At 39.1% G+C, this 13,078-nt stretch overlaps 1 protein-coding gene across 1 annotated transcript in view; it reads right to left on the minus strand.

Annotated features, from left to right (window-relative positions):
* pdlim4 (PDZ and LIM domain 4) overlaps positions 1–13,078 on the minus strand; it is a 44,912-nt gene that overhangs the window by 19,849 nt on the left and 11,985 nt on the right. The window contains exon 3 of the mRNA XM_082548640.1: positions 4,678–4,759. Within this exon, the coding sequence (XP_082404766.1) occupies positions 4,678–4,759 (82 nt within the window). The remainder of the gene's footprint in view (positions 1–4,677; positions 4,760–13,078) is intronic.

Below are 13,078 nucleotides of genomic sequence, written 5' to 3' on the forward strand. Positions count from 1 at the left end.
ATTGAATTTTTGTATGTAAATCTGTTATTATATTGCTTTTACATCAAATTTGGCTTCATTAATTATCTTACTTGCCATCAAATCAAATTGTCTTCAGTTCAGTTGGATTAAAAGTAAAGCTGGGCTTGAGCCAGACAATAAATACCTGCACTACTGAAGATACATTGGATATTGGATGGACTGTTTACTCTGAATTCAGGTGTTTTTAGTCCAATTGCCACAGGTGGACAAAATAAAGTCTCCAGCTACGCAGTCTGCCTGTACAAACACATGTGAAATATGGGTCGTTCTTAAGAGGTCGCTGATTTTAAGCGGATGCCATCATTGCAACCAGTTTGTGAAATTTCTTCTCTCCTAGATATTTCATGATCAGCTGTAAATGGTACCATTGCAAAGTGGAAGCATTTAGCAACCACAGCAACTCAGCCACGAAATGGCAGCCCACATAAAGTTACAGAGCGTGGTCGCCAAGTGCTGAGACAGATGGTGCATAAAAGTCGCCAACTCTCCGCTGACTCATAAACTGCAGGGTTCAAAATCTCCTCTGGCATTAACATCAGCACCAACACCATGCTCCAGGAGCTTCATGGTACAGGTTTCCATGGTCGAGCACCTCCTCTGGCTGCAATGTGTGGCAATATTTATTTTAGATTTATAGTGGGGTTTTTTGTCTTTATTTAATAGTTCAGGAGTGAAGACTAGACAGGAGGCTGGACTCAAACCTAAGTGCTCAATTTTAGCCACAGGGCATATAGGTGCCTGCTCAAACAGTGAGCTAAATTGGTGCCCTGTACCTGAGTACTTTTGTACTCAATATTGTACATGAAGAAGAAATAATCAAAGTGGTTCTGGGCTATCAAGATCTGGGGCAGGAAATAATGTTAATTAGAGATTTATGGGTTTCTGACAAGAAAAAAAGATGCTATAAGACATCTTGGCTAAAGTGCTGGTAGGCTTTTGATAGTGAGGGTATAGGGTATAAAATATCTGGCACTTGGTTAGCTTTTAGAATTGAAGAAGCCTCTTGGATGAGAAGTGAAATATTGTAAAGCACTTAAGACTACCTTGACATGGAGGACTGAGATTCTTCTGGCACCTTGAAGATGAATTAAAAAGGTATTTTTTATTACTTTTTCCATGTATGGAGCTTGATTTGTATCCAGATTATTATATTAATCCTTTTGTTTTGCATGAAATTTGGAAGTTGTGCCAAATATCTGATTATAGTTCACTAACCTTCCCAGAACTGTACAGTAAAAGCTTAGGCAAAAACTGGTTGTCATAGTTACTCGTGTTATTTCTTCTGTTATGACAGTTACCTCATCACTGCTTTATCTTTCTCTCCACTCTTTATCACAATCATTTCTATTTCAGGAAGTTGTGTATGGTATCCGGTAGTTTGTAGACACTCTTGCAAAGACATGAGCACTCCCTGGAAACACTCCCCTGTCCCACTGAAACTAGTAAAAGAAACCCTCCAAAATTCCCAAAACAGTCCCATCATACAACAGTATTAAGTCATATGCTTGCTTAGCGCATATCCAAAAATACATCATTTGCACACCGACTTTTATGACAATCTCCCGTGTTCCCAAGGTGAAAGGAAACACTTCATTCCTTCCATGTGTCACTTCCTGCTCAGCAGAAAATTCCCACTGGTGGGACTGGAATTTCCAACAAAGCCAGTTGGTCAAGGAGTTCATGAATGAAAAGGAAAATGTTCAATTTCAAAAGGCCTGAAGGATGCCATCACTGGATTTGGTGAACTTAACTGGGTTAAAGTTATAGCGCTTCTTTTGAAACATTCTTAGTTAACTGAGGCATGTGGTGATTTTTCTTTCTTTTTTTTTTTATTACAATATGTGAGCCTAAGTGTTCTTCTTTGGTTTCATTTTTCACCCCAAAACATACTGCTTCTGCATAAAATATGCTGCAAGTTAAGTGTCATGCTGTAAGGTAGGTTTTGAATGATGGATTCACTGCTTCAAGCCTTAAGCAACACAATCTGAAACAGTGACTTTCAGCTTGCTGTCCACACTAGCTCAAGCATCACGTCACAGAAGCTGGATCTGTCAGGACAGAAAGCGTGGTATATACACTGTTTCTAAAGTATCTTGTGAACAATCAGCAATGTCACGTGGGCAAACTGAATCAGAATACAGAAAGAAGGAAACAAAGAAAGAGTGAGTTCTTTATGTGACTCTAGGGAGTGGATGTTTCCTCTTGTAAAGCACAGAAGGTTCCACCTGAGCGTGACAATAACGTGGCCCTCACTTGGAGGTTTCCAGCTGTCCGCGTTTACTTCATAAAATGAGATGCCAGAGAACATTTTTAGACTTCAGTAAGGAAGAAAAGAAGGACTGGAAAAGATGTAAAGAGAGATGGAGAGAAGAGATAAACAGAGAGAAAAAGCAGCATGAGGAAGACAGATTTGCCGCTCTCATATTACCCTCACGCAAAGCCCTCCTGTCATTCATGTCTGTGTTTGTAGAAATTCCTGTAGCTGTTGGTTCCTCTCACTCCAACTTCGTATTTTCTTATTTTAATCATAGCAAGACCTGAGCTAATAGCCACACTGTTAAAAGGTTGCCATAGAGTTCTACCTGTGGTGCTGAAAACATGAAATTTGATCTGTCTATGAATTTAAATGTACAACAAGCCACAATCTCTGGTTAGTTTTTCGGATATACAAAATAACAGAATGTAGACACAAGGACAATATGGACCTAATGCTTTTCTAAGATATCTTAAAGCCTCAGGTGGTAGAGCAGGTCATCCACTGATCGGAAGGTTGGTGGTTCGATTCCTGGCTTCCCCTAGTCTACATGCCAAATATCCTTGGGCAAGATACTAACCCCAAATTGCTCTCCGATGCATCCATCGGAGTATGAATGTGTGTGAATGTTAGCTATGAAGCACTTAGAAAGATGTGCTGTGTGAATGGGTGAATGCAAATCAAATCAAATCACTTTTTTTTTATTGTCACATCACATGTGCAGGCATGTGATGTGTACAAGTTGTGTAAAGTGCTTTGAGTGCTCAGATGAGTAGAAAAGCGCTATATAAGAACCAGTCCATTTACCATTTACCATATTAGGCTGTGCTTTCAAACATCAGCCAACTTTTTCTGAAGCCAGTATGACTTGCTCTGATTCAGCTGGATGACTTCTTTCCTTTGCAGTATCAAGTATTGCAGCATCATTTTTCCATGTGGGAGTTTTCTTTTTGAACTTTTGTATCCTGCATGGGAGTGCTTTGATTCAGTATGGAGTTTTTATTTGGTTAGTTTAAGGCATTAAAACTACTTGCTTGAGTTGAATATAATGGTTTGGATTAAAAGCTATGACACTTTGAGTAGGAGGGTGCGCTCCAACGTGATGTCAGGGAGGTTCTGACTAACACCATACATATAAAACCTTCTGAGTTGCCTTATCTCAGATCTTTCAAGATGGATGGAATTAAAGTGGAAAATTGTTCTTTGGTGACAAATTAAAATCAACAATTAAAATGTTAGAAAAATTAGCGTATCAGTGCAGTTTCTAAAGCCTCATTCATGATAGTATGGAGGTGCATGATCACATTTGTGAAAGCACATATGGCATAGGGCAACATGCCCTGCCATTCAGGCAACATCTTCAAGGAAAGACTGCTTATTTGAGCAAGAGAATGCCAAACCAAATTCTGGGTGTATTCCAACAATGTGGCTCATTAGTAAAACAGTCTGGGCGTTTCATTGGCCCGCCTGCAGTCCAGAACGGTCACTCACCGAAAACATTTAACACATTAGGAAATGTAACTGAGAAATTATTTAATTCGGTTTTAGGTTAGACTTACCAAGCAAACCAGCCTTTTGGAAAGTCTATTTCCAATAAACTATCAAAATCCTAGATAAAGAAATTAGAATAGAACCAAAACCCAAGCTGATAAATTGCATCCGTAACTACTGGCTCTTACCCAAAAAAACAACACTTTTTTTGTAATAAACGAGACACTCCATCATGAGGGGGCAGATAGATTTCACTTCGGCTCTTTGTATGCCTGTCCCACCCTTTTAAGCACAGATATGCTGCCACAACAAGGGCTGAGACAGATCAATCGCAACTCCATAAATACAACAACACAATACTTGACGAATGGACATCTCTCACATATCCGAAGCACAATATTCCCATTGTCTGTCTGCCTCAGTCACACAATATCCATACTCACAGCTTATGTGCGCACACACTCACACACCTCCTGTTTCCTCCATGCTCAGAAACCTGCTAGCCTGCCAGCAATGGAAAACTTGGAAAAGATCATCTGCTAGAGTTCATCATGCCTTGAATGTCCTTTTGGCAGCTCATACATTTGGAGAACAATCGAGATACTATTTCAAAACTATTCCAGTGAACAGTGGGATGCATTATCTCATTTATAATCATGTGAATGATAGCACACATGCAATTTCAAAATTGATTGTTGTGCCTGTTTCCATGGATTCTGTCACTGAGGAGAATTGTGTCTCACACCCAGGAAACTGTACTTCAAAGTCATGATGCAGTTATAGCCATCGCTCTGGTTGGCAGCATGACAAATTCAACGAGAAACCTGACCGCATCCCACCTCATGTGAATTCAAATCTTAAGAAATGCATGCGACTTGTGCTTGGGGAAATCAACTGTAAACAGTGGTTACCTGTGAGTCGGGCTCCATGTAAGGGCTTGTCTTGCCATCTTCACTAACTGTTGGTGACCACACTCCGTCTCCCGATCCTGATCTGAAAGACAATACCCATGAGAGAGAGAAAAAAAAGAGAGTCTCAGATAAATCCAATGCCATCTGACACCCAAGCTGAAGCAATGATTTCTGCTGAGAGTATGGATTTTTCTTTGCTGACATCTTTTTATTTTTCCCCCCAAGGAACCTATAAAGTATTTGTGAATGTCTGAAAATGAACCCAGAAAAATGAAAGTAGTCTGTATGCTCTAATCGTTTTAGAACTGATGTAAAATGGGAAAGATGTCAGCTTTAGGATCACGCAAAATCCCATAACTGTTACTGAATATTAGCAGTGCAAGATGCCTCTGTGCCAAAACACTCACAGTACTCAAGGTAAAGTCTGGGCATGAACATGCATGTATATGTGGATTTTTATGTATAGTTGGCAGCTTTCACATTTTTAATGGGATGAAGCTACTTTCCTCCCACTGATACCAAGATAATGTCATCATCATTATATCATAAATCCACTGTTTGAACTATCACTAGAAGAGCACATTGTATCTTGGGCTGTGGATTTGTCATAAGTAGCGATAGCTGAATTACTGGAATCTGAGGCTTACTCCTCTCATGTTTAGATTGTCAGTAATTGACTCCAGTTGCATATTCTTACATAAAAGTAAAAGGACTTACAGTCTGACAGCAATGATAAAACACATTACTTATAGCACTGCTGAATGAGCCTCTATGAAAGCACACGGTAAGCAGGGGCACAGAGCAATTTTTCTTTTTTTGAAAGACCCAAAATAAAATACCCTGGTGAAAATAAGGGCGTGTAACTTATCTTTCCAGCTGATAAACTGGTGCTATTCATTTCCAACGGCATTAGTAATGGTTCACTAGGAATGCTATTTAACTTTCAAGTTTCACATTCAACTAGAGGAAGTTTTCCGGTCACATAAAAGAATCAAGGGGAATTCTTTGGTTCATCTGGCTTTTGTTGCTATAGTGTTGGCCGTCAAGTGGGAAAACACCCGGACATGACGCTGAAGGACAGCAGTGTGTGTGTGTGTGCTTTTCTTCACTTTCCTATTCATCTGCAAAGACATAAAAACCATTAACAGAAGTAGTGCGAGTGCATGAATGCATTGTTGACCCCCACATGGGGGAGGGTTGACGTCTAAAGAGGTGAGGTCATTGGGCTGGCAGCTGGCACATCAATGTATGAGCTGAGCCAGTGCTTCAGATATGAACCATGGAGGTGTTGCTATCAAGGACGCTCTTATAAGGCGCCGAGTGTCTGCAGATGGACAAGCGCTACTGCGTAGGATGAACCCTGCACCCCCCTCCTCCGCCAATTCCTCCACGTTTCAGAAATTGAAAGCCTTCATGTATCCAGAATGTTTGGTTGCGATGGCTACCATACAAACACCCTATTGAAAGGAGTTCAGTCTGAAGTGGCCCATTTAAATTGGTATTTGGTGAAAACCAAAGACAAGGAATTTACCGAACATACATCTTAACAGTTTTGAATGCAGAGGCGTAAGTGGAAAGTATGAGAGGCAGACAGTGGTCATTATACTAGGAGGTCACTCTGAAGAGGGATGTCAAAATCATGTAACCATCTAGTTAAAAAATATGCACTGCACTTGAAACAAAACTGTGCCACAGCTGTCGTTTTGTCGTCTGGAAACAATTTTGGCAATGTCAAATTCAACATAATGTATGTTATGTAATATAAAAAAAAAAAATAGCCACACAATCTGTTGCAAACAAGTGTGATGTGATGAGGACACCCAGATTACCCAGGGCCATGAGGATCCTACATCCAAAAAACTTCTGCTAAACATTCATTAATTAGTCGATTGTCTCTCTAACTCTAACTTTCCACTTGATTGTGCGCATGCGTCTGTCTGATCCAGGCCTGGATAGTAAAATGTGTCTGGAAATATTCTTTGAAATAAACTCATCGTCACAACAGCACCATGATGTCAAAGCATAGGGGTGAATACTCCTACCTCTAATATATCAACTTCAATACAAAGGCAAAGAATTTTTAGATCCCATGGATTTATTTTCATAGGATTAGAATTTAAAAAGAAAACATGAAACCCATGAAATCCCCCTAAAAATGAAGATTTAGATGTTAGATAAAAATTCATGATAAAAAGAGATAAAAGTGAAAGAGAAAAAAAATGAAAGAAAGGCGGAAATGGAAACACACAGAAACCAGAAAAAAAAAAAAAAAAAAAGTCATCACAATGATTTTCCTATGATCATATTTTCCCTTGCCTGACCTCCCCCTGCCAGGTTTAATTTCCTGATTGGAGAGATCTGGATCTTGGAACAGCAGATGAGTTTACTTTGGCTGCACATGACCACAATGTTCAAAAAGGAGCATGGGGCAGACGGCTGCAAACCCTCAAATTAAGACAAGGCTGATAACTGATCATTTCAGGGTTCACTTAGAGTCTTACTCCATTATCAAAGCCATCTGAAAAAGGACAATTTTAAGTTGTTTTGGTCATCACTGGACCTGCCCGTATGTCCTTTTTCTGTGCAAGGACTTAAGTGGGGGTTGTTTCTGTAGCATTTAAGACGAGGCAATAACTGTCTAAAGTGCAGCTTTAGAGGTCTCATTGGCAGATCTCAAAGGGACACTTCAAAAAAAATCTCCATCTGTGCGCCGACAAGATCAATGGAAGAGAGGGAAAGGGAGGAACAATCGTCCCTTCGACCTCTTGTGCAACACAGTCTCCCAAACTCCACTGATGTTACAGTTGTAACCACAAAAAAGGAGACCTTTGGAGAGTGTGAGAGGAATGATGAGATGAAGAAACAGGAGAAAACAGCCCTGGTAGTGGAGGGGTGTAGACAAGTTGGTTCCTTTGGAGGTTTCTTTTTGTTTTTGTCCCTGCTGGAGTCCTGTGCTTCTTTGGTCCCATGCAGCCTTGTGCATAATTCTTCATCTGTGAATCACGGGTCATTAAGTCAAAGTGAGAAGCAAGAGGCAAATTCTACACCAAAGGGACCTCACTCTCTGTCTTTTCTCTGCCTGATTTCTCTGTTTGAATTCAAATACTCTTTGTTTTGGTTTTACTCTTCAGATCATGATCAGAATTACATATATATACACACATCTAATTGCATCTGTAGGGCTGAGATATGCACTCATACTACATGCGTTACCCATCTTATTCCCCTAATCATAGCCTTATATGACACCATTGCATGTCTAACCACATCCAAAAGCATCAAAGCATGAGTGGAAGTCATTGATGGTGCATGTCTAGTGTGCCTGTAAGCTTTTAAAAACCCAGTAAGTGAATCCTGGACCTATTTAATCAACCATCACTCGCTACAACTCTTTTTCTGACAAGTGTATGCGAACCAAAGTATTGACAAGATTTAAAAAAAAAAACCCTTTGTAACTTGGCCCTGGAATTTTCTGCAGCTATGTCAATAAAAAGAAGATCAACATAATGTATTTATGATTCTCTGTATAAAGTATTTTCTCAGTAACCAGGATATTTTTCTTTCAGCTGGTGCTGCAACTTTTCTGTCACAAGTGAAACTGAATTGACCACAATTGTTGGAAGTGGAAGCCAAACCCCAGAGATGAACGAGCTGAAACTATATACACATTTGGAAATGCTGCTTTTATGTTATTTGGAAGAACTGACTTTTAAAGGTCTAAACCATCAGTGGTGCAACTTTTCTTTGCACCCGGACCCATTTCTAACACTGACAGTTCAAAATAAGTGCAACAGGCCATATATATTTCAGATGTTTTACAATAGCAAAACAAGAATTACACGTGCAGCCCAGGAATCATGACTCATTTTTCAGCACATTTAACTTGCCATCCCAGCATGACTCTTTCCGAATAGCCTGACCAATAGTGGAAAACACAAATCCCAACCACCATCATCTGTCTCCCAGGCATCTGAAGAGAAAGTGTTCTCTCCAATAAGCTCTGGCAAAAAGAGGGAAACTGCAGGGAGAAGGCGGCTCCGTGGAAGCGACAGAGAAGGAAAAACCAAAGTGAAGAAATAAAAAGAAAAGTGGTTTAGTTGAATGGGATTTAGGTTTGGAGAGGGAGATAACAGCATGGTAACAAGAGGTCATGGACAAGGATGGTAAGACGTGGAGAGGTTAGAAGAAGAATGAGCATGATTTTCTCATGCTCATTTTTCCAGGAGAAGCTTTCTTCCACAGCTGGTTCATGTATTCGCAGATTCTATTTATGTCTGGTCAAAGCAGACATGACAAACTCCAAAATGGGCCTCATGAGTCAGCCAGGTCCTCTGACGTTACATGAACTTGGACACTGCGTGTCTGTGGAGGCGATATAAGCCATTTTTCCTCTACCCTGAGATGACACGACTCCATATGAACACAAGGAACTGAGAAAAACTTGCAAGGGTGTTTTGCCTCACAGCAGAGCGTTGACAGGCCTGCTGGAAAATGGAAAGCTGTGTGTAAGTGTTGACCTCGAATTACCTTCCTTGCTTCCTCGTCCACGTATTACCTTTTTTTAAATTCCTAATTTTCCCTCTGTTCTTTTTTCTTCTCACCACTTTGTCCACTTCATTCAATCTCAATAATCTTTCCTCCTGTTTAACTGATAGTTCTTCCAATATGATGCCAGAAATACACACAAGAGCACACATTCATTTTAGGCTACATTCCAATGCAGTGTAATTCTTTTCTTCAGTGGGTAGATGGCTCAAAACATCTCAGTAAAATATTGCAGTGATGTAATAAATGTGGACACATCCAGAATATGGGAGGTGAATGAAAGTTTCGATAAGTATGAAAATTATGTAAAACATCCGCTTGCTACAGCCTTCATGGCAATCATCTTGATGCAGCTCGACAACAGTGAGAGATTTGTCTGAGCCGGTGCTTTCCACCACCATCCAGGCAAAGTAAGGTCTGGGTTTAAATCTGCCACTTTAAAACATTAATCTTGTATGCTCGAAAGTTACACTTAACCAGTAGCCATTTTAAGGAGTCTCTTACAAGAATTCTTTAAGAATGAGAAACTAAGTAACTAGTACCATGAACCAAGTGCATATTTATGACATGAGCAGGTTTGACCAAACTGTAGTACTTGACACCCTTGGAATATACAGACAAGCAGCCACAAGTGAAACTCTTTTGAAATTAATTTTTACACATATGTTAAAATCTACATAAAATTTTGTTTTTTAAGAACACATCCTTTCTAAGAGAACAGAGCTGCAGCACCCACTTGCTGTATGAAGAGAAAATAATGTAGACTATGCCAGTAAAACCACAGTGAAGCACGGTTAAACCTGTTAACATGCAAGAGTTGATGGTTTAGCCCAAAGTAACTGATAAATATATCAGTGCTGAAAGGCTAAAACACAACTAAGCTATAAAATTTGCATGGCTTGCTTTTATTTGTCAAGATTTTCAACTGAAACCCCCCTTCAAGTTGGATTTCCAACTTGGAAAGTCGGAGTAACCTCAGCAATCCTGTCTTAACAATCGAAAGTGGCAGCTGTGAACGGAAATCATCACAAAACCGTCAAACTTTTCATCAGTATTGCCAGTATTGCATATTTGTGATTCGCTAAACAAGCTATATGCAATGCACTGACCAGGTTCTAGCCATGAACATGCTACATTTGTGTGCAAAAAAACCATTGTGCTGTATTGCTAGTGATATATGAATGGTTCTACCTTGCCAAGAAGGAAAACTCACCCTGCTTTTTTCCGCTTTTCTGAGTCTTATTACTCTAACAAGCTCAACTCAGAAGTAATGCCACTCCCAACTCATTTGACTTCCGAGGTAAATGCAAAAGCATTAGTTGACATTAAGAATTACATGATAATGACACTAAATGAAATCAGGAGATGTCCAAGGTTACCTGTAGCACATTTAGTTATACTTAAGGGAAACTTAGATAGATAGCTAGATAGATATATCTATATCTATATATATCAAATTACTATCTGCATTAAAAGTAGATATTAATCAAGATAAAAGCACAAATTCAAACATTTAATTTACCACAAACTGTAAAGAAATTCTGCACAACCAGAGCTTCTAATCTCTTTTCTATAATCACCCTTTAAATCTTATTTAGCTTTTCTGAGTCCCCAGAGGCACCTACCAAGAAACTCCCTGAAGCTGAGTGCTTTTAAAAAGGCTCCATAATAGAAATTGTGATAAATGGGGGTTAAGAAAGTTATAAACGTGAACACATTAGAAGGAAACGTTCTTGTGTTACACGAGACCTCAAGCTCAGATGCGCGCAGCGTACTGTAATTTTGGTTCACAGCAGACGTGTAGACTCATATATTTGTCCATCGGCAGCAGCACAAAATTACAGGTCTCCTGTTTCTCGTGACTGTTTGGAGTATTTTATGGAGAAGTCTTTTAATGAGGGCTAAGAATTGCTGTCCTCTAAAATATTATTTTCTAGTGAGTCAGCATGGGTTCTTTGAGTCACTCCCATTTGCAGCTATTGACTCCAAAATGAATGGTTACAATTAAATAATCCCTAGTTATTTCTGTAGCCCACAACTGAGGAGTGTTTCCAATAAACAGAAAAGGTCCATATTTCAAATCTCTTGCAATAAATGACAGACATCTTTTACATATGAACATTACACCCCCATTGAAGGATACATTTTGACTAACCACTTTGACCTTCTTCACCAGCCAGAAAACAGGCTACCATGTGGCTGATTTTTATAGCTCACTAAATCTGGGAATTTTTTCAGTCCAATATTTGTGATTTGTTCTGTATTGTTTACTTTGATTGGTTTCTTAGTAGTTTTGGCAAAATCTCTCATTTTTGCCTGTTGATTTTTTTGGTTTATTTTTTTAAAGGCATGGCTATTTTGTTTGTTGCCATAGTGACAGATGCTGCTTATTAACATGACGCCTTTTACAAAATTTTTCATGGGAAACAGTGGTGATGCACAAGCTCAGCACACATGAATAATTCATGCAATTATAGGTCTACTTTGAGGGAAATGAATAACGTAATAATCAGCTACCTCTCCAATGAGCCCCTCATCTTGTATTGAAACTGCAGCTTCATGAAGCAGTTGAATGATATTGTGGACCACCACAAGAGCCACCTTTTTAACCTACCAGTAGAGAAATGCATGGTGGGAAATGACAGCTTTCAGATAAAGATAAAAATAAAGAAAAAGAAAAAAAAGAATTGCCAACTAAATAACTGATTGCAGTGTCATTCTCTCAGATGAAAAGAACAAAAGAAAAAAAATCGGAAGTATAATTCTGGTTTTAGGTTCTCTGAGCTAAACTGCGTTTAAACTGCGTTTACCAGAAATACATGAAGCAAAAAGTACTGGTTGTCAAACAGCATCCTTGGAAGCGTAGAGGCAGTTCTCTCTTGTTCTCACTGATTCACTGCTCTTCTTTTTGGCTTTAACCTCCAAGCTTATTGTTGCATCGTCTCTTTCTGTTTTTCTAATTCTCACTATCTTTTCCAGCAATCTTAACTTTTAACACCGCTTCTCGTCTCTTATCAAGTCTCTATCTCACAATCCTAAACTTTCACATGATTTTTTACAGTATTTGTTCTTCTGCTGGAACCCCTAATGCCTCCACTTCACCAGCAGCTCATTTCAGCTCTGTGCACCGCAGCCAAGGGTGCATGCCTATCTCTCATACTTGCTTTGCCCTCCTCCTGTTCACCAAAGTGCAGCTTACATTGTAATTATTTAACCAATAACAGCACAAAGGTCACATTCCAGCAGCTAGTCTCGTCCAGCCTCTTATTATATTGCTCTGCGTCCAAATGCTATCTTATCAGTTCAAAGGGGTATTAAGGAGGAACGATGAGCAAACATGGCTGTATCTTGTGGTTCACTTGTGGGTTTAGTTTAAAAGTAAGTTAGTTAAAAACAGTCAAACAAAAAAAAAAAATCTTGTCGCTCAAACCTTTTGCTTTTATAATAGATCTACAAAACTAAACTGAATTTAAGTTAAATTGATTCTGATACTCTTAAAACGACAATGCGACACATTCATTTCAAATAATTTTAACCTCAATCCAACCCATTACAATGTTTAAGCACTACACCTATTTAAATTATGGCTAAATGCATTCTACAAAACATTGGGAATGTGTACAAAAAAAAAAAAAAAAAAAAATTCTCTTATTTACTGCCACAAAAAAATGACACCTAAAATTTGATAGCCACTGTAAACATCCTGTAGCTGGGCCAATGTGGTAAAACAAACAGAAAAAAGAAGGAGCATGAGGCAAAGATTCAACTAATAGAATCTATTCTTCCTTATGCTGGGTCTCAGTCATCACTCTCAAATGCTCCTGCTGTTTATCAAGCTAAATGACTAAATTACTTC

Source organism: Aulonocara stuartgranti (genome assembly GCF_965226115.1).
Source record: "Aulonocara stuartgranti genome assembly, chromosome: 10".
NCBI lineage: Eukaryota > Metazoa > Chordata > Actinopteri > Cichliformes > Cichlidae > Aulonocara > Aulonocara stuartgranti.